Below are 22,967 nucleotides of genomic sequence, written 5' to 3'. Positions count from 1 at the left end.
AATGAAGCTGGTTACTGTAAGCTTGTTGCTGCTGAAGACTGCAGTCTTCAAAGACGAAAGACAAGCAAAAGACAGTAAAAAAACCTGAAAGACTAGCATTCTCTAGTGGTTAACTGGACTCATGTTTCTGTTATTTTAGATCTGCCCATTGTGTGTTATAAAAAGGAGAAAATTACTTTTTGCTTCATTTTGATTCATCATCACATAATAAGGATTTTTAAATTCAACTTGTTTCCAGAGAACCATCCTAATTGTTAGTGGAAGGGTTTGAGTTCTCTGTGATGTATAACTGATGGATTGTGGAGTGGCATTTATAATCTGAGCTTTTATGACTTTATTGGTGACGGTTTCATTTTCACTGTTTTAAAATACATGCTGGTAACAAGAAAAAAAGGCCGTTTCTGCATTGTAGGGCATCCACTGTAGGGAACATGGGTGGAAAGAGTATCGATTTCAAGAACAGGAATTAAGGATGCACAGACTTAAATTTGCTATTTTGGCATGAAAAATAGATTAAGAATTTAATAGGTCCTTATAAATATTCTTCATCCACCATAAAACCAGGTAGTGGACCAAATTCAGGCAAAACAAATTCACTAGGCGTGAATCCAATCCAGAAAACTAAAAATCCTGAGATAAACCTAACCTGAATGGACCCGAAGGTCAGATTTCCTTTCTTGCACAAGTTCTATCTGTTGCTAAAGTCTTAAAAATGAGGCAACGTAGATGGAAATGTTTAAGAGCATCTTATTTTGCTGTTAAAAGTGCGTCTTGTAAAAGAAGGACTATTTGCAATTTCCTCCCAGCAGCCTAGATGTCGCTTCTGCTAAGACCAGTGTGATCCCGAAGAGCTGCCTTTTCACAGCTCCATTTATTTGCTAAAGGATGGCATGGACAGTGGCTGCTTGGATGTCTGATTACTTATGGCAGAATTCCCCAGCCTCAGAAAAAATACCACCCCGTAGATATTTCTTTAAAAGGCTGTAAAAGAATGTCCACGATGCAACTGATCTTGCTCAAGATATTGAGGCTTTGCACAAACAACATATTTATAATTAAAATACAGCTACCTCACTGGAAGAAGAAATGAGTGTACTGGATGATAAAATAGGAAAATATTTTATTCAAGACTCCCCAGGCACTTTTTATTTTCCTATAACAGAGTGCCTGAGGGTGTCAGAAGCCAATTTGATAAATAACAGAGAAAACAATTAAATTATTTAGTGGAAGCAAGAAAAGGTCTTGAAAGTCTGCACACACTGGGCAGGATGTGAAGTTTGGGAGGTCTCAGAAGAAGACAAAGGTGGAACAAGTGACACTGGCATTTCATCTGGTTGGGAAATGGGAAGGCTGAGGGAACAGTGCAGGCAGGGGTTGGTAAAGTGAGGCTTGCTACTGAGTGCTTCTTGGCTTTTCTCCTGTGCCTGAAGGAGGAGCAAGGATTAAAGTATGAAAGACTTCCTTAACAAATGAACACTCAAAAGCTTCAAATTCTCCAGCCATGCTGGGCTAAGTAAATAACAATAGTAAAAAGATACCAAGCTTTTATGTCATACTTCCTTGAGACAGATCCATAGTTCCAGTGTTGAATCAGACAGATTGCCTAGTCTAGCATTATCCATGACACTGAAAATACCTCTAGATATATGAAATCATTAACTGAATCACCCTCTGGATATGACAAGTGATGCATGAATCTGTACTTCCCTGTCTGTTTTTGTGGTATTAAAACCAGAGAGCTATTCCCATGTCCCAGATTTTTTTAAATTTTGAAATTTCTTTACTCTCTGAAATGAAAGCACAATTCCTTTTTAAGCCATCCAAAGAAACATGACTATTTACCTGTCAGTGTAACAGGGTGGTTGGTAAAGGAAAGTGAAGTAACACAAACATATTGTGTCCAATAATTCTGTAGTTCTACTTTTTCTAACAGTTGACTGTATCAACCCCCGTGAATGTGTGGGCAGGCCTTTTTCCCTGTTGTATGTTTCTATTTTACCAATTACAGTATTTCTTTCCAACCCAGCGCACAGTGAACTAAAGGGAATGGAACAGAACCTCATCTTCTAGTGAGATAGGTATCAGATTCTTAGGGGGGCAGTTGTGAAGTCACTTCTATTCTTGTAAGACAGATCTTGTATCAGCATAGACTTACAGTCATTTCTATGGAAATTGAAGATCTGAAGCTTAAGAGAAGGCACCACCAAATTTCACATCAGACAGGAGGATGGTTCAAAGATAACACCTTAGAGTTAACATTATGGTGATCTTCCCCTTTGGATGCCTCCATGTGTGTAGATGTAAAGAACAAACAAACCAGACAGCTTCCTCACATCCTTCACCTTTTTGAGGGAGATGTTGCCTTATCCATTGGCGCATTTGCAGCCACAATATTTTCTGCATAGTAAGAGTGACCTAAACAGGAGATGTTAATTCTTTGAGTGTCATATTTGCAGAATCTGACTTTGAAGTTTGCAGCTGCAAGCAGAGCTGGAGCACTGTCTAATGTTTCCTTTGGGATCAAAGCACTGTGAAGCTTCAAGAAATGCTGGGAGCTGTAGACTCAGAGGTGTGATGGTGAGTCTTCTGCCAATTATATCGTCCTTCTAGCTTCACTATATCCAATCAATTAGATCTGATTTCATCCCACAGGAGACTACAGCTCCCAGCATCACTGAAGGCTTTCTGGGTCTGAGTTTCAGGGAGGAATTCTGTCCGTCGTTTTCTTTGGGGGGGAGGGGGGCAAAAATTTAAACTGGCTGAGTTATGTCTTCTTAAGTCATAGTCAGTTCCTCAAACGTTTGTGTGTGTTTGTGAGAGGGGAAGAAGTAAGTTTATGAAAGAAATCTAAAATCATGTTAAACTGTCGAAATATTTGTATTCTCAGTTTTTACATGTATGTCTGTGCACGTCTCCAGCAGCTGAGTGATCTTTCTCCCAGTCCTGCAGGGCTTTAGAAAGTTGGGTTTGGGGTGTTTTTTAATTTTTGCAAGAAGCTCTAAAGAAAGTTAGTCACTTTGCACTCCCTGAAACTCAGGAAAGAAAATTAACTGTTACTGAGCCAGGCTTGCAGAACAATGTGACTGAATAAATATAACTAATAACTCAGGATAGTGAGGCCAATTTGAGCTGCAGGAAACTCTTATTAAGCAACAGGATGGACTCCAACTCTACAGCTTAGCAGAGTGGAATTTAAAGTAGTGTTCATGCTTTCTGAATGAGTGTCTAAATGATGTGTATAAAAATTGTGATGAGCTACCTTTGTATGTCTTGGGACTTGAATTTCATGAAGGTGTTCAGATACAAGACCTCCATCCACTTGTAGCTGTAGGCATGTCAGGATTGCTTAAGTGAGCAATAACCATTTAAGCACGGAGTAAAAACATGGTTGATGAACTGGAAATAAGAATAATTTATGCAGAAAAACCTCTTTCTGCACTTGTTACATAAATAATCAAATACTGCAAAAGCACTGAAGGAAACCTGGATCACGTCATCTCAGGTGACCAAAAAACTGAAATATCTAAACACTGGGTGTTTTACTGCCATACAACATTCAGTGACCACTTTTGGTGGGACAGGTCTTAGAGCTTCTTAACCCGTTTCCCTCAGATACAGTCTCTGACATTCCTTAGTGGAATAAATTTGACACTGTTGAAAAAAGTCTCTCTGGCTCAAAAATGGACAAGTAATGGATGAACAGTGTGCACCTATCAGTCGGATAGGCTAGAGAAGCAAGGAGATGGATTGCTTGTCTATTCTTTCAGGAGTGTGTGTTGCTCCGTCTCGTTTCCAAGGAGTCCTCTACCTTCTGCTGATTATTCCCTGGTGGCATATGTGTTAAGGTAGAAGGAGAGTAAAATTCTGGTGCAGTGAGGTAAACAGTAAGTCTCAACTCACTGTTACCTTGTTGTACTCCAAGCACTCATCTGAGAATATAAAACAGGCACAGAATGTCCTCACATTATTCAGAGATCTAACACCAGCAGACAGTAAGAGGAAAGGTGAATTTGGTCAGTAGCCACTGGTCAGCACTTAAGGAATTATGGAGGCTGCAATGAACAAAGACATTCCTAACAAGAAATGAGGAAAATATCCTCTTCCATTGAGCGTGTAAGGGTTTGGCTGTGCAGTTTGAACTGGTTCACATGAAAATATTTTACTTTTTAAATAAAATACATCCACATTGGCCTTTTCGGCTCTCTTCTCCCCTGTTGTGCTGAATCAGACACTCTGCAATGAACTTGTTCCATTGCATACATGCACAAACAGTCCAACTTCAAATTGCACTCTGCTAAGCTATATGATTTGGAGTCCAGAGTGTAGCTATAAAATAGCTTCCTAGGGATCAGCTTGGCCTCACTACCAAGGTATTGGTCATTCTCATTCAGTAACACAATGCAAAGTAATAGCAATGGCACTGCTGTTTCTTGTTTTCACAAGCGCTTGAGTCGTAGGTACTGAATTTAATGCAGGTCCCAAGCATGATCCAGAACAGGGATTACTGTGACTCGCTACTTTTCCATGAACTGAATTTTCACAGCAGCCAGTCACTGAGGGATGAGTTGCTCACATCTAAAATTAGACAGCCAAATCTTCAGGACATCTGTAGTTCAGAATAAAGCAGCTGTGTGGAAATTAATTTAATACTGCCTCTGGTAAAGCATTACTTTTTCAGTTATCTAAACTTCTTACCACTTATGGCCACATTATGATGAGTGATATTAACGTGCTATAGCTACAGTTGCTACAAAGCAATAGGAATGCTTCTTCCTCCACCCCCGCCCCCCGTTAAAGAGAAGAATTAAGCACAGTGGACTACAACGGAACAATGGGATCATGCAGCGTAGGAGGCACTTAAATGAATATGATCTGCCTCAAACACATGGAGAAATATAGAACACATCCCTTATTAAATTTCTGTTGTGGCAAATGAATCCACCCTCAAGCCACTATCAATGAATGCAAAGGGAAGTGGACTACACACATTCATTAACCTGCTATGGGGATCAGTAATGCAACTCTGAATGTTAGCATATGAAAAATGCCGTTGCCCTGTGACATGAATACCAGGTCAGGGTGAACTTGTCTACGTCTATTTGTTCAAAAGATGCTGTCAGGTTGAATTTATGTTGGTCGGCCTGATGTAGGCCAGTTGTTATTTCCTGTCGGAGCTCTCCTAAAGCCAGTATGAGCTCTGCAATGTGCGGTCTGCCTAGCTTGATGTCAACATGGTCACAAACCCAGGCCTGGCTGACATCATGGAAAAACCTCTGTGTGATCTTGGGATGTACTCAGGAGGTACCTCTTGGGAGGAATCATGGCCTTGAGAGTGTGAAAGTGGTTAAAAACTGAGCTTGTTTATTTAGCTCTTGCTCCATACATCCAGACAGAAGGTGTGAATATATAACAGTTTCAAAATCTCTATTGTTTTCTGCTGAGAAGTTTGGGTAACAGTGCAGCACTGTTGTACTTTTCTTGTGAAAATTCACCTGAATCTAAAACTTGGCTAATGTGGTCTGAGACCAGTAGATCTAAAACAAAAAAAAGAAAGAGGGGATAGGAAGGATAAGGGGGAAAGCACGGGAAGATAGTGCAATGCTCCTGGAAAAAAATGTCCCTGAAAGTTATGTTTGATTTAGTTTAAGATTCTGAGAGGCATTATACAACTTCTGGAGCTGAAGTGCACAATCTTTCAAGGTTGATATAACTGTATGGTTATAATCTAGCTGCTTTAAAAGCTTATACTCAGATACCCAAGAACTATCTAAGTTCTAATTTAACAATTTTAAAAACCAAGTACATTCAGTGGCCCTTGGGCAGATGAGAGAAGTTTCTTTTGAGTGTTTCATCTCTCATTTTATTATGCTTAAGTACCTTTTAGCTTTGATGATTGGCTTGACCTAAATTGGCATCTGAAAAAGAAGCCTGATATCAGTGCATAAATCGGTGATAATCACCATGTCATTACACAGTATCACCTTTTGCAGAAGGAATTGTAAAGCTACTCTGTCTGTATTCAAAATTCAGCAGAAAGCTGTTAACCCTTGTCTTTTATGAACAGATTTAAAAATGCCACTTGTAAGAACCAAAAAACCAGCAGGCTAAAGCAAAGTGAAACTATTTGAGATGGGACTTTGGTATACATTTTGTTAGAGGTCTGCTATCCTGAAGTTCGGATAAAGGGAGGTCAGTTTATGATGAAATTTTTTTCTGGTGTGATGAATACTAGATGCTTAAATCAGAATGTTCTCAGCTGTTCTGCTGGTTTTCAGAGCTCAATAGCTCTATCTGGAAATAGGCAGTGTGATACTGCTCTAAGTTCATGGGCAAATGATGTTAACATCCATATGTGTAAGCTGAGCAAGGGTTGGCGACAAGCTGTTTATGAATATACACACCCCCCCCCCCCCTTCTTAATTTATTGTTGTCTTGAAGGGGCCTGAGATGCAAGGTGAGAAAGGTTTTCTGCCTTCACATGGTGTGCAGTGGGTATTTATAGCCCCTGAAAAGTGTTATCAACTTATGCTTCCAATATGAAAATTATGTTGAAATCTTTACCCACTATGGTTCTTTTCCCTCCCCCAACTGTTTCTTTGAAGATGTTCCCCCATTTGCCTAAAATAATAGTGTATGACATTAATCGGTCACAGAAAATAGCCACCACCGGGATCTTTATTAAGAGCTTTTTGATGCATTAATTGTTTGAAATCATAAGGCTTCAGAATATTCCTCCAGTGACCTAGTAATGCACATCCTGCACAACATGTGAAAGCTCTTACTTCAGAAGCATACAAGAATCTTCTCTTTTTAGAAGTATTTAACAGGTGTCTAAATTATATACTTTAAATTTGCAATATATGTCTCATGTTTTTCTGTCTCACTTGTGCAGATAGGTATGGAAAATACCAAAATGCATAGGTAGGCATATTCAGGGCATAAAGAACTAGGGCTGAACACGATGCATACAACATAGATGAAACTTGCTTAGCACTATTTATCATTATTTGTAGTCCCCCTGTTAATTTTTAATACATTTCCAACTAACACGATACTCCATATGAAATTCTGTAATCAAGCAGTCCAGATGAGCAAGACTTTGTGTTTAACTTTGAAGCAGAATGTCAGCTGACAACAGCAAATGCAACGTACTGATCTAAAGTCGTGCATCGTGTTGCTTACTTACCGACTGCCTTTAGAGAGGCGTACTTGTTAAGCTCTTTGCCTGGGGGCTGTTGCTCATATGGGTTTGTGATCTGTCCCAGGCTGGGATATGAATGTTGATGTGCCATCTGAGGAAGGAGGGGAGATGTTGGCATGACATTATTCATCTGTGGTGGATCTATATTAAAGAAAATTGACAAGCATTAAGAAAAAAGTAAATCAGTCTTAAGGTTTTAACATCATTACCCAGTACAGATTAGACAGGATATGTCATGAGATTTAATGCAGCAAAACACTATTTACTACAAAGTGGGAGTTTGAGTACAGCAAATCTGTACTTCAAACAGTTAATGGCATGATTAAAGGCTGATGAATGATTGTAGCAATGCATGCTAACTTTTGTATAAACAAGAACTTTGAGCTAAAAAATAGGTTTTCAAAACAATTGAACACTGAATTTGCTGCAGCATTAGGATACAAATCAAAACTTGAAGTTTATTCCAAGGTAGCTTGAACACAAGGAAGTAGAATCACTCTGTGCAGTTAAATAGCCAGGCTAATTTACATTGGCTCAGGCAGGCTGCTGCATATATGCAGTTGCACTGCTTTTAATACCAGAACCAGCTCAGTTATTTGCACAGCATTATGTTGTGTTCTGTGGACGTGCCCCACAGTGCAGAATGTGCAATTTTGGCTCATGACTCTCATTAGGTAATTTCTTCAAAGCTCACAATTTGTCCTTAGGTTTTCTCCTTTTCCCTGACAGTAGGTACCACGAGATCATACCAAGATAATATTTTCTGTAGCAGACATACCTAAAAGCAGGAGCTCATTACTGCTTATGTACAGTTTTATACCAGCACTCACCCCATATTCATTCTGTAGTTGATTTGTTCCTTTATAGTAGAGAATACAGCCTGGATACTTTTCTTTCTAATATATACCATAGTTTATTAGTAGTTTTTAATGTTTGATTCCAGCCGCTAAAACGTATGCTGCGCTCAATTTGCAAACCTAAATTTCAACAGATTTCAACATGGTCAACATATCTTTTTTGCTGAGTCTTTCTCCAGGCTGTGTATTTTGAGATATTTGGAGCTGATTGTCAATCCTAGAACCTTATCATGGCTTCTGAAATGAGAGATGAGTGCATTTTTCTCCTGCAATGAAACCATGCTGCTGAATTGGTGACAATACAGCAACTCCCACAGCATCAAGCACAGACTTATGATTATGTAGAAAGAAAGCTGGGCAGTTAGGGGAAAGAAGGCTGATTATGATGGAGTGAGTGGACCACCCCCAACTGCCCACAGGATCTGGCAGGAGCCAAATATCCCTGCAGTTTGCCAGGATTTTAATGGAATTGAGCCACTTGGCTTTCCACAGCTCATTAATGAAGCCAAGTGCACGAGCAGGAGCTCTGAAGCCCGTTAACAGATTTACTGCTGGGAGAGAAAGGGAAAGCTAAGGCATTTTTTAACTTCCTTCTTCTTTGCCATCGCTGCTGCCTGGTGCAGTCTCTGCTGTTCAGACCGAGGCCGCCCCTGCCTCTGCGGAGCCGTGTAATCACATCCTCCTTCCACATGCACATACACACAAGTTGTGAGAGCACCTCCAGGCAACGCAAGAAAAATGGCGAAGTGCTACCATCTAATAACAGTGTGGTTCTTCTTGCTGTTACTGGTTATTAACAAGGAACAAACTGGTTGTGGATAGTAGGTAGAGCTGAATGAGAAATGATTTTCCCATAGCGAGACAGCTTTTCAGTAAGTGGTTTTTTTCTTTTACCAAACAAATGAAATCCAAAGTTGGGTTGGTTTGTGGGGTTTTTTTTTCAAATATTGTATCAGATCAGGATAAACATTTTGTTATGATTTCAAAAGTGTTTATATATGTATATATATAAAAAATAAGTTTCCTCACCTTTTAAAAGAGAAATGTTATTTTGGATTGAAAACTAGAAACGTTTCTGTTCCAGAATTCCCCAAAAAAGTATTGGAACACTTTTTGAGTCTTTTTTGATAGGTTTACCTTGAAAGGGTAAGTTTGTTAAGTCAGCCCCTTCACAGAAACAGTTGCTATTTTAATGAATTGCTATTTTCTAATAAAGAAAAGGTCTCAGTAAGTTTCTGTTCAGCTGTAGTACTGGCATGTCTGATGTAACTAAGTGGAGTGACTCTTATCGTAGAGCAAGAATTCACAAAATCCTATGCTGTTCCCATTCTGTCTCTAGAGTACAGCTGAGTAAAGCCTTTTACTCTAATGGCTTGAACCATAAAATAGCTGACCACTCTTTCCAAACCATCCGTATCTTCCCAATGTCTCTCTTTTATGGTTGCATCTACACAGACACTTTTGAGGTGAAATGCTAGCACAGCCATATTTCGGTACAGAGCAGCTCTGAACATACCAGCAGGGGTGGGACCTTTAATGTAAACAAGGTGTCAACCTTTTACCACTATCGACCTTTTACCACTACATTCACCAGTTTTCTTCTGAGTAGATCTATATCAGCACTTCATCGATGCTACTACCGCGAAGTTGCCTTGTGGCAATTCTTATGATTCAGTCTGTCAAAACATCATGATTTCACAGTGATGAAAGTATTGCGAGCACCAGTATTTCTGCGCTCGCTGCCAAAGTGACTTGCAGCTGTGGAGACTTGCAAAAATTATGTAAGTAAGGTGTAGGTAACCAGGACTGGTTTTCTACCTCTGTCTCTTACTTACACCTATCATTTTTACTCAGTCATCTCTTTAAACGTAGTGAAGAAAGTTACCCCAGAAATGTACTGGGGAAAATTAATTAGGAGTACTTGTTTTTCGTCCAGGTGTCCAGTGGCAGGCTGTGTTGTTACTAGGTTGCTGGATTACTAATGTTGCTGGGGTTTGGTTCTTTGAGTGTTTATGAAGATGTAAAGAAATATGTTTTCCATTTCCATATCATCTTTGACTTCTCTTTTGTCTTGTTAAAAGCCCAGAACTCTCCTGAATTAAGAATTTCAAGCAGAATAATAACAGTCATTCTTTCACTGCTGCACTGACTGCACAGTGCCCCGCACTCATACCCAGATGCTTACACAAGACTAAGTCATCAGATGGAAGACACAGTTCGAATTACTCATTCAATTGGCCATTTGCACAAAGTAAATTAAGCAAAAGGCCAGACTCTGGCAAAGTGCATTGAACTATATTGAAGAAAGATTCCGATTTATAAAGAGAGTCCCATTGGAATGGACTCCTGTTGCCTAAAAGGAAAATCTCTGCTTGATATATACATCTGTCTAAATCTGAATCATACTACATTTTAGTCTAACTGGCCATAACTGGCAAATGTTGCATTTGTTTGCAAGCTCGCTGAACTGTGTGTGATCCAATTCCTCATCTTTGGGTTTCTAGAAATAAGTGAGCAAATGGGAAACTTATGTTGTTTTCTCCACACATAGTTAATGTAATTATGATGGGTAAATTCACCTATATTTGGATGCTATTTAGGAAATGTTGGTAATTGAAGTAACGATGGTGTAATGCAAATTCTGCAGCAGCGGTGATGGGGAGGGTGAGTCTAACCACCGGGACGAGCCCAGGCTTAGCCATGAGCAACTAGGAGGTTTTAAACAGAACTTGCCTTGCTCGCCCCAGGGCAATCCACAGTTATCACGAAAAAAGGTATTGGCCTCGGCAGTCTTGTCTCATACTTGTAAATACTGCTTCAGTCTCAGCAATACTGAATAGGGATTCTCTCAGGAAATAAAGAAATTTGTCTACAACTACTTCACAAGATCTCAAATCTTGTGAAATTTGAGGTTTTTCAATTTGAGATTTTGACTTTTTTTTTCCTGAAAGTGGAGAAAATAGTAAGTGTTAAATTTTGGGGAGCAAACAATAATCTATTGGATTAGTCAAAGTACTTTGGGATACAAGGGATTGGTTTCAATTGGAAGAAAGTTTAACCAGAAAAATCCCTACCAGTTTTATCACTGACCTCTAGTCCCAAGTTAAATCCTTTATACCTATAAACCGGATATTCTGTGATTGGTATTTGCCAATAGCTGGCTTCACCGAACGGGGACGACTTTAACCTGAGAGCTGTGGCTGTGCTGATACGTTGCTTTTGGCAATCTGACACTGGTACATTGTTCAGCACCGTATGCCATATAACCAGCTGCACTGTGCTACTGCCAATTTATGTATTTATTTTTAAAAGACAGAGAATATGAACATCACAAAGAGTCAAAAACATGTTTCTAGGATGAATAGTCAGACCTGATTAGCAATGGTGTTACTGTGAAAAACCTGCAATATTCAAAATCTTATTTTCTGCTGAAGCAAGGAAATACAATGCCAGGCTGCTTCCTAGCCTCCCAAGATTTTGAGGACTCTTTCTGGACGTAGTGTTAGTGGTTTGCTCTCTGTCTTCCTACTACCAGCCCAAAAGGAAGAGTTTGAAAAGACATGCTGGAGCTTACCACACAAAAGCTAGATGTCTGCTGGGCAGAAAATGAGACGTACAGGAAAAAAGAAAAACAAAAAGGTCTTCAGATGCTGAAGAGTGCTTTTGACTGTTATCCCCTTAAGAGGTCTAGGTATAGAAAAGCTTGTGGGAGGCAAATGGAGCAGAAAGTGAGAACTGGAAGGAAGCTGCACCAAAACCAGTTTGTAACTAGAGGAAGTGGGGTTTACATTCCAGCTGCCAACATGAGCCTTTGCAAGTGGCTACAGCATCAGCTTCTGGTCCCAGTCCCAGTAGCTGATGAAGACTGATCATTACATTATCTATTATCTTGACCTCTCTCTCAGCCTTTTACAATTGAAACTTGTATCCAGATGTCACAGCTAACAGCTTAGTATATTTTTTTCAAGTGAAAATGCTTTTTTTTTTGGAGTGTTTCTGCCCCTCCCTGATTGTGAATTTTGGAGTAGCTTTAGTGTGCATCGTGGCGACAACAATAATGCATCGGTTGCTGTAGTTATGCTGCACTCTATCCAATTAAGATGGTGTCATATTTAATTTATGCACCTCAGAAATCAAGGAATGGACATCTCGGCAATTATTAAATACAAGTTGGAACCCAGTGTGGAAACACCTGGCACAGCATGGTCACATGTATGAATGCAGTAAGACAAGGCAAAAGCCCCAAAACTTGTTGGTTGGTTGGTCGGTTTGCTTTCTGCATTGTTTATAGAATATATCGTGCTGTTCACCTAGTTTGATTATTCTTGTAAAGATGCTGCCAGGGTTATGGGAAATAGTTAGGGTTAGGGGAAGGGATGCTAGTAGGCTGCTAGCAATAATAAGCTTGATAACTGTTTGAGAGCCACAACCTGCCATGAGCGTCCTTTGAGATCAGCCACTATCCTTCTCTTCAGCCGTGGGAGAGTGAAACCTGTTCCACAGAGTGGCTTGGGAATTCATGCCTCTCTGTAGCAACGAAGTCAATGATTCGGTGCTTGAAGACAAGGAAAATGAAAAAACTCCATAGGCATGGAACAGAATCTATTAGTAAATGAGCAGTTACGGGCATAAGGAACAGAACAAATGAGACAGATGATGCAGTAACAAAACAGGAGAGGATGGGGGAAGGGCAGGAAAGCAGAATGAGATTTTGCTATAAAAGCCACCTGCAGACACACATACAAAAGAAATGAGAACAAGACAGACAAAAGAAGACTGGGAAGTCAAGGGGGGGAAAAGGGAAAATTCAGAGCAAAATATAATAATAGCTGAGCATTTTCAGATACTCGAGAGAAAAAGATATGCCCTGAACTAACTAAAATTGAAAATAACAGCTATGAAAACAGGATAGATCTGAGTGATTAGAGAATATCAGTATAAAATTGCTCCCTTCCCACCCATAACTGCACTGCCACCAACATGCATATTTGCCTCTTTGTTCTTGAGTGTATTATACTTAATTATAAGACTAGCTCATCCAGCATTGCAAATCCATACTCACATTCCTACAAGCCTCACCACAGAAACTGCAGGTGCTATTTCTGAAAAATCCCACATATGATGAAAGCTGTGGGATTTTAACACCTTGAATATGTCTGTAAACTAATTCTTTTCAGACCAGCTCCTTCCTGGATAATAAGACTGTTCTCCATTCATGGGATTGAGCCTCCTGTTGGGGTGAAGCTGAAATCCTTGGCCTGTATACTTGCTCTTACCTCTCTGTAGGTTGTCCCAATGCAGTTAAACTGACCCTCCCTGAGGTTTTGTGTGTGTGTGTATTTTCCTACACCTATATAACCTGAGGTTTTTCTCTCTTTGTAGATATTGTATCACCATTGTCATTGTCTTTTTGTTTAGATTATTGCTCCTTCCTTCAGATTTGCATTAAATGTTGTGGTTTTAAAAGATATTCTTATTCACATGCATCATGTCATGCAGGAGCATGCAAGGGTATGTTCTGCAACAGCTGGTACATCAAAATCAGGCTGCACACCCATTAGATAATGCACTGTTGGTGCACATATAGACATATACGTAATATCTGTGGTCTATACAGTTTAGTAGCCACTCTTTGTCCAGTAGTAGATGTGTGACAGGAGGGTGCAAGAGCCCCAATGGTATTTATATGCAAAATTGTCTCTGATAGCTGTGTGATTATCACTTACACTCGGGGTTATGCCCAGAAACAGCAATGCAGGTTATGCCCCAAAACAGCAATCTTCTTAAAACCTTTGGTTTGCATTAACTGTTATAAATCTGCATGTTCTTGGTCTCCACATAGTCATAAAATGGTATTTCAGCTCTTGTTAAATTAATGGCACTCTGCAGCAACATTTTCCACACTCTAGTTCAAGTCCTAAACTGAAAAATATTCTTATTATCTAATCTTAATTTCTCTGCCTTGCAATTTCACTGATTTTGTATTTTAACAAGAACAGATACCTGCAATCCAGCTTCTGTACCATTCATTGTTTTATATATTTTTTCCCCACTTTTCAGATATTTGTCTCTTTTCTGAAGTAAATAATTTCACTTCTTTCAATCTTCCTTCATCTGACAGTCTTTCCAAGCTTTGATCATTACTGCTGCCATTTCTCAACACTTGTAGCCTTGCAATGCAGCTTCTGTGATGGGGGTCTACCCTCAGTAACGCATGGAGTTGTGTGTGTATAATGGTATCGTAAGTCATCCCTATAAGTCTCTGTCCCTTATGATATGCAGATTTTTTTGTTTTCTCGTCAGTGATGTACAAGTCATGTGAGTAGTCATATTTTCCCTAAATGTGATAGCTCTGAGACAATACATATTTTTCATGGCAATTTATGCTAGCCAGTTATCTGTTCTGTCTCTGCACTGTATCAGAAAAACATTCTTGTAACACAGACAACCTACCCGTCTAATCACCATCACAAAAAGGATCTGAGATGAGTGGGATGGCATTTCATCCAGCAAAAAAATGTTTCTGTTTAATGGAAGTGACAGTCTACAGTGTAAATGCCTGTCATCAAACATACTGTCTTGTGCCTTACCCTGTCCTATCAAGCAATTGTAGGAGTGAGTGCCATGCTACATGCTCTACTCTTGTTTCTCCATGGTGCCTCTGAATGCGAGTGTCTCTCGGCATACTGACGTCTAGCGCTGCATGTTTTCTGTTCACTTCCTACATGATTAACCTCTTGGTCTGTTGCTGTCTTCCATGGTAGAGGTTGCATGGTCTTTCACATATGGATATCCTCAGTGGATTTCCGAGAAGAAGCTTTTTTCCCCAAACCAGAAAATTGCTGGACGCAGGAACATCTCCAGTTACACTGTCAGATTCAAAAAGGTATTAAACTCCGTATGACACAATGGTGGTGTGGGCTGTGCTGACAGCACGGAGCATAGGCAAGTGAAGCATATCCCCTGCTGCAAGCATTTATGAATCAGCAGGGTTTGTAGTGCTGACTGACACCAAAATTCCTGTTGGTTCAAGCTGAAAATTGACAATACATAGGATGGCATAGTAACTCTTAGCGCCTTGTTGATCTAATTTGAGACACTGATGAACAAGGTTATTGTGGATGCAGTCTTTATGAGAAAGCATTACAGTAGGGAGATTCATGAGACTCATGATGTTCAGAGACAATGTCGCTCATCTGGACATGAAAAGATCAAGGAGCCAGGTCACAAAATCCATGGTGCTCTGCCCTTGGTGCATATCTTAGGAGCTGACTTTCCTCTGGCAGGAGAGGTAAGCTGCAGAGACGTATCAGTAAGCTGTGTAGTCAGAGTGCTGTTGTTGCTCGAACAATGCCCCGTGCCTGTTTTCAAATGGCAAAATTCCCAAGTTTCCTTCCAGTGCAGTGGAATTCTGTGCTGCTGTCAGATGAAGGCAATGCTATCTACACACGCTCGAAAACAGATGGACTCTTCATTCTCAATACTGTTATCTGAAGTGCAGATGAGGACAACACTAATTTTACAATACAAATCCTCTCCTCTACCCCTTTAATTTTCTATCTATGTCCTTCAGACACTTACCTATGTGAAAGTCAGAGATTATATTTTTTCGAATAATGATTTTAGGGGGGTTGAAACATAAAAGAAGGAAAATTAGTAATAATGTGTCCAAAGAGGTGTGGGGTTCCACTACCTTCTGAGTCCAGCCAGGGAAGTGTACACAATGTTCCTGTAAAAGGGCCTTTTTCTTTCTGAATGTGCTGCTGCCGCTTTATGTTTAAATCTATGGAATTATTTATTTTTTTATATATATATATATATATATATATATAAAAAGAATCTTAGGCCTGTGAGCTCTTCTGAACTCTTTGTGACAGGTTACAAATGGGGGAAGAGATAACTGCATCTTAGCCTATCAGTTAAATTCAAGAGCTGGTGATTGAAGCTTCCCACTGTCTTCTAGATGAAGTCTCTGATGCTGTGAGGTGCTGAATTCTGTGTGGTCGCAGTGATTTAGGAGATGGGGCCTTCATCATCTTTCAGGTTTGGGCTTCTTGTTTCTGGTTAGACTCCAAGTGTGTAGGAGCAGAGTTCTGTGAAATCGGTTGGCTGTTTTACTGCCATCCGAGGATGGTGGGAGTGGGATATCACTGGCCTTGTGACTAAACTGGCTGGAAGCCTCTCTTCTGCTTTTTCTTTCCCTTGGGCTCCACACTGTACCATCACACTCACATTCTTGTAATATTTTCTGGGCTCTTCCTTTGCAAGTGCACTACAGTCTGAGGTTGGTTTTCCATGTAGACTTTTATTATGTGACACCATATCTCCATTTATGAAGGTTATTTTTGTGTCCTCTGAAGGTTTGCTTTTCCTTCATAATTACTCACAACCTGACAGACTTATAATCCTCTGATAGGATTTGTGACACTGTAATCGTCTCTAGAGCAACCCATTGTGGCTTCACAAACAGAGGATTATAACCTTTAAGAAGGCAATAAGCAGATGAACTCCTGAGATATCAAGACCCTGCTTTCATATCAATTCCCAGTGCATGAGTTGCGGGAGGGCAGGCAGCGGTGCTGTGTTCTCACTCCCACCCACATTTCTGGTTTTCTTCATCTTCTTTTGCCTCAAGTAGCAGAGTTGAGAAATTAATTAAACCCACCAGTGATACACACTTTGAGCTCTGCAAATATGCTCAGCTATGCAAATTAAGAAATTTGACTTACACAACAGAATTTTTTTTTCCCAGGAGACTGTTCTTTACACTTTCCCATAAGGTATCAGTTGTTTTACAAATCAAATAAATAGTTCTGTACCTTTTCACAGAAATAGAGTCTCCTAAGATGTACCAGCCAGCTCAGATTCTTTGTTTTGCCTGTTTTGTCTTTCAATGAAATTACTTTTCTTCCAACAATGAATATACTTTTACTGAATGGGAATGTGCCTGTCATTATAATATTTATTCTAAATGTTTATATGCCTTACTTGTTTATTGTTTTCTCTTACCATAATGGTTATTGATGACCAATAAGTGTGAATTTTTATGCAGCTTGAATATATTAAAAATTCCCTTACTTCACGCATTCCAGTAGTTTGTCTATTAGCTGTTCCAATACACCAACTGTTTAGAAGGAAAAGACTAGACAGTATAAAAATTATAAAAGCAAACATGTTACCAACTTCATGTCTTTGTAATTTACTGTTATGTCTAAGCAGTAACTTAGTCATCTGTTGCCTATAGCTTGTGGGTAACAAATTGCCTGCAGGATTCTCACGTTGTTCGTGGGCAAAGGCAATTGAAGAGTTAAGATTTAAGGCAGAGATAGTGTTAAAACTGGAAGGAAGTTGCTCAGCATTGTTGCCCTTCAGTCAGCAAAAGTTGAGGACAATTTCAGTAGCTAATCACGCAGCTAACGTGGGGTTTGACAAATATTTTACTTAAATATGTATCTCACCTGAGCATATCCCAGTGCATATTCTGTCCTGATATACCTGACCCAGCAATGGAGAAGGGTGCGCTTTTTAGTTTCTGGCATTATTTAGTTTATTCTTTTAGAGTCTCTCTAGAGATGAAAATGTATCAGTGTGCTACAGTGAAGTTGTAATATCCAGTTATGGATCTCTTCTTTCCCGATCCGCATGTGCAAGTCTTATTAACATCTGTGCCATTTTTGTTTTGTTAGTCTGTGTTAAGCAAACAAAAACTCAAGAGAAAGAACGCAGAAGGTCAGTGAAGAATTCGAGTTCTGCTCTCAGAGAAATAGGCATAATTTGTTATCTTTTAGAATAGCGGAGAACAAAATTTACTGATTACAGAGTAGGATGCATGTAATCTTGTTACATAGAATCACAGAAAATATAAATGACGGGCATTTCAAAAGATTACCTCATTTATCCCATAGTCCTCTCAGGAAGGATTACCTTGATAGATGTTAGTCATGTTTTTAAAAAGCCTGCAGCGAGAGGCTCCACAGCCTACCTACACAATCTGGTCCAGTTCTAACGCGATTCTAGTGGTATCCTCACCATTAGAGAACTTGTCCTATTATCTGTTTTACATTTCCTTTACGGCAGTTTGAGCCCGTTAGTTCTCTTATCCTCCAAGGATATGGAGAGCAGAAGATTACTACCCCTTGTGCTGCAGCATTTTATGTTTTTGAAGTCTCTGCACTGCAGAACAGAAATGCTTTCAGTCTTCTCATATAGAATGCTTAGAGGTCTCAGAAATCCAGCCTTTCTGAATACAGCTTTCTTGAGGTTTGGCATCTCCTGTCTTCTCATATTTCTCCTATCTTGCAGGATCTCTACTTATTTATGCACTCTAGCGTACCATTTTTTCTCTGGCATCAGCATGGTGTTGTTGATCCAGTTCTGCCTTCGATCCCCTAAAGCCCAGAAATCCTTTTATGTCAGACTGCTCTTTACTGTCTCATTCCTATCCCATGTCCATTTAGATGATTATTCTTGTACATAGAACCTCGTGTCTCATTTAATAGGGATGCACCTTGTTTTTTCACACCATTTTTCCAGCTTTTTAGGATCTTTCGAATTCTAATTCTGTCCTTCAGGCCTTTGAAACCCCTTCCAGCTTGGTGTTGTCCACAAATTTAATAAGTGCATGTATGCTCAATGTCCCATTGTCCTCCTCATTAGTGAAAATATTGCACAATATCGGAGACAGAATAAATCCCTGCAGAACTCTGTTCAGTATATCCTTCCATTTCAAAAAATATGAATCATTGGGGACTATTCTCTGAATGCAGTTTTTAGACCTTTCTAGAAACAGCTTCTGAAATCTTATTAAAAATCAAGACTTATTGTATCTACAGCTTTCCCCCATCCAAAGGGCCTGTAACATTGTCATGGAAGGAAATTGCTTAGGTTTAGCTCCATTCATTCTTGACAAATCTTTATTAGTTGTTATTCATGACCATGTTTTGACTAGACGCTAGAAGTTTGGTGAATTAACTGTTGATTTCTATTCCTTCCTCCCTTCCTTTCCCTGTCCTTTAATTCATGACTTAAATGAGTACTAAATGATTTTAATTGTGTTCTTTCTCCTCTCTTAAGGCTCGACAGCACACCTTTGTTTTTGATAGTTTTACAAAACTTCATCCATTGGGTGAGTTCTTAAAGGTAACGGCACTTAGGGGACTCGAGTCCTTTCTCTAAGTGTGCAGAATGAATCCTTCTGGGCCATCGAGTAGAAACATGTTATAATTTTTCCAAGTGCTTTTGAAACCTGCCCTTCCTGTCCTCAGATGTAACCCCTCCCTTTTCTGATGCTGATTGTGCTTAGTTTCTTGAAACAACTGCCTTTTTTAGTGAATACCGAGCCACTGTCTTCTAAAAGGGACAGTTTGATTCTTTGAATCTTCAGATGTTAGCTTTTAATTACTAAAAACTAAACAAAAATGAAGTATTTTGGAGTCCTATATATGATTCTCTTTTAATCAACGCCAAGCCTTATAGAAGTGAGCATTTATATGAGCCACAGTAATTTGGATTGGCCCTTTATGTAGAATAATAGCTTAACGTTAACTGCTTAGTTATGATGTGTTCCACATTGTTATTTCAGTAATTGCTAGATTCAAATTATTTTCTGTTTAGATAATGTTGTTTTATCCAAATATATGCACAAGAGTTTCAAGGGGAAAAATCAGGTGAGACAGAAGATCAGACAAATAACTGCTTTTGAGAAAGAAAATGCTGTCTTTGGGGGAAAAATGGTATATTCTTAACTTTTCTCCTATTTTTAGCCCATCTCATTTGCTTTAGGTCTCTGAAGTGAAACTTGAAATACAATAATGCGAGAAAAGAAGACTAAGTATACCTTATAAGAGTAAATATAAAGCTGATAAGTGTCCAACTCACTTTCTTTAAAGTAAATCACTTCTAACCATGCAGCCTGGGAAAGAAGTTATCATGGTGCCTTGCAGATAGGTGGTCTGACTAGAAGTTACGTCTCCCTTTTACAGAGCTTGCCATTCTTACCGGAAAGAAAATATACTTAAAAACCCATATGCTTTGAGAAGAGGCATGCATTGTTAGGTTACAAGGTTCACTGGTCTTTTTAGTCAGGGCATTGTTAACTGTGTGTGGCAGATGCTTAGGTTTAACTCTTGCTACATACTTGACACTGGCCACAAACCAGGTAGGTCTTTGTAGCTTTCTCATTACTCACAAACGTTTCCTAGTGTAGCTACTGATGACATTTCAGCAAGAGGTGAAATAACTCTGTTTCATGCTTAGGCACTGGAGACAAGAAGAAAGAGAAAATGGAAAAATTGATTTTTAAAAAACACTTTCCTTTTTCACTTAGAATTGTGCATTTCAGAACCTACCCTGAGAAACAGGGGAAGAATGTCCTTTTTCTTCCTAGAATTATCACCCAGGTATTTACTAGGGGAGGAGACTTATTCCTACATTTTTTATTTGATTTTCAACTGCAATTTCATAAGGAAATGAATATCCTATTACCAGATGCCATTAAATTTAAGTATTCTAACTAATCTTAAAGGTAATTCACAAGTATACTAAGTGACTTCAGCCTTGCATTATTTGATCCTGTCTACTGACGATGTACGTACCGACCTATTGAAGGAAATGGCAGGTAGATATGAGAGTGGAGGAAAAGGAGGACAGAGAAAATCTTTCCATAATTAGGACATAGGCAATCCTGTATCAACAGGAACATTATTTTCCTTTTTAACATTTCAGTAATGTTCCCATTTTATTTTGAACCTTTGGACTTAAAAGGCAACTGTGATAGCTGCTGTCTCAACCCCCATGTTATTTTAAGAACCTCTTATGTGTAATTTCTGTGATCAATAACGTCCATGCACATACACTGACGTGCAGCATAAAGATGACCTAGTTCTATTTTTGCATTTTAACAGCCTTTTGTAGAGTGGTAACTCTACTGTTAAAGGGACAACGATGAACATACATTTCAATAAATGAGAAAGTCCTGTTGCTTTGAAGAAGCACATTTCAATGGCTTTAAAAAGACTTCGGCCACCTGAACAGAATTGAGATTATCAGTCCTATTACAACCTTTTTGCCAAAATGCAAATGTTTTCTTCTAAATAGTCTCTACTGAAAGCAGTCATCAGAATAACTGCAGTAGGCTAGGCACAGGTCACCCTGTTCTTCTGAGAATAAGGCATAATGGGCTACATTATCATAGGCTCAGTCAAGAATACTCTTCAAGATATGCAGCTGACATGAAGGGAAAGCTGGAAAAAGGCTCTACCTGTCCAGTGGTGGAAAACAGAATGGATTAGTCATGTGAGGCTGAGCACATGAGCTCAGGTGAACTGTTGTGCTATGAGCTGTAGATGCACTACACTTTTCCTTTTTAGTGCGTATGTAAATTAACACTGTTGTGAGTACCACAGCTGGGACCGTTTTGTTGGATCAGTGTCCCAAGGGCATGTGCTCATGGTTTATGCGCCATCCTCTTCCATCCTGCCGTGCCAGAGGTAAATCTGAGACCAGCAGTTCTTCCTGCCAGAGACTTGTACTGTATTGCCACATTTCTCTCAGAGACTTTTCTTTTTTTATTGCTTATTTCTGTTCTACAATATCCTAAGTTAGACTTTTTTCTGTGTCTTCCTCCTCCCTATAATCTGTGCCAGCAATGACAGCTTGGCTGTGTGGCATCTTCAGCCATGTCTTCTCTTCAAGTTTATAGCTGTCTGTGCCTACATTTCCCTGAAAAACATCTGCACCGCAGGTGTCTCTTCTATCTCAGAGAGGCAGGAATAGTATGGATCCATGAAAATATCTCTAGCCTAACTCTTTGGTCTCCACCTTCTGCCTGGAGAGCGAAGACAACTGGCTCTGAAGCCATCCTCATGCCCCGCTCTGTCTCAGTGCCCAGACGCATCGTCGGTGCTAGGCGAGGTCTCTGCCAGGCACCGCGGGCGCCCTGGCCCAGGCAGAGGTACCCCGACTCCAGAACAGCCTCTGGCACCGGGACAGGCTCAGGCTGGTCAGGGGCCAGCACAGCTGGAGGTAACTGCAGTCTCCTCAGAAATGTAGCTGTAGCCAAAAAGGCAAGGCGGAGTGAAGAGTGTCAGCACCCCCCTGCTCTTCCCGCCGGCTTATGGAGGGGGCTGTCGCTCAGTCTGCCTCAGTGCAGGTTACAGGCACCATCTCACCCCAGCCCAGCACTCCACCACTGAAGGCGTGTGCAGAAGGGCCTCTACATCCCGCCTGCCAGGACTGACCATGCTGGAACGGTGCCTGCGGATGGGTCCCTCGTTGAGGGTGAGGTTTTGATCAGTGCTCAGGGTAGCCTTTACTTTGTTCCCAGTGAAACTAAGACTTTTCAAGAATAGCAGAATCAGGCAAATTTAGAACATTTCCGAAGCTCTGTCTGAACGTATTTTATGAACACCTACTTTAATGGAGTTAGGCCAATATTTAGAAACTGAATTGCAGTAATTCAGTGTATGTTCTGTAGTGATACCTCATCACTGTTTAATTTACAGTGGTGCTGATGAATTGCATTCACAGTACCTTTTATATCCTCAACACCGTGCACGTGTCGGTGTGTTTATTTGTGCTCCTCATCGCCAGTGTGCCCTAACCTCACACAGAAGCCCCATACCTCACTGAGAACATTTCACCCCACTCATCTCTTTTAACCTTCCTGATGAGACCAACTACATCTTAGTTTCTCTTTCAGAGCTGTGTTTTATAATGTGGTTGCTGGAAAGTGACTGAGACCAACAACCCTTTTCACAAAAGCCACTGAATAAAAATGAGTTGCTAAATTAATTCTCAGAATCTTGCAAACGAACGTGGGTTATGTTTGCACTGATGCCTTGGAGGTGGGCTGGTTGTTATCCCATGACAGTTCCCTGAGCTCTGGTTCTGTCTTTCATTAAGCCATAGGA

The 22,967-nt window shown here is 39.9% G+C and overlaps 1 protein-coding gene across 2 annotated transcripts in view; it reads right to left on the bottom strand.

Moving 5' to 3' along the window:
- SHISA9 (shisa family member 9) overlaps nucleotides 1-22,967 on the bottom strand; it is a 185,867-nt gene that overhangs the window by 15,072 nt on the left and 147,828 nt on the right. For both annotated transcript variants that reach the window (XM_054842910.1, XM_054842909.1), the window contains one exon: nucleotides 7,187-7,342. In XM_054842910.1, the coding sequence (XP_054698885.1) occupies nucleotides 7,187-7,342 (156 nt within the window). The remainder of the gene's footprint in view (nucleotides 1-7,186; nucleotides 7,343-22,967) is intronic.

Source organism: Grus americana, chromosome 15, assembly GCF_028858705.1.
Source record: "Grus americana isolate bGruAme1 chromosome 15, bGruAme1.mat, whole genome shotgun sequence".
NCBI lineage: Eukaryota > Metazoa > Chordata > Aves > Gruiformes > Gruidae > Grus > Grus americana.
This window is presented reverse-complemented; position numbering and strand designations above follow the sequence as displayed.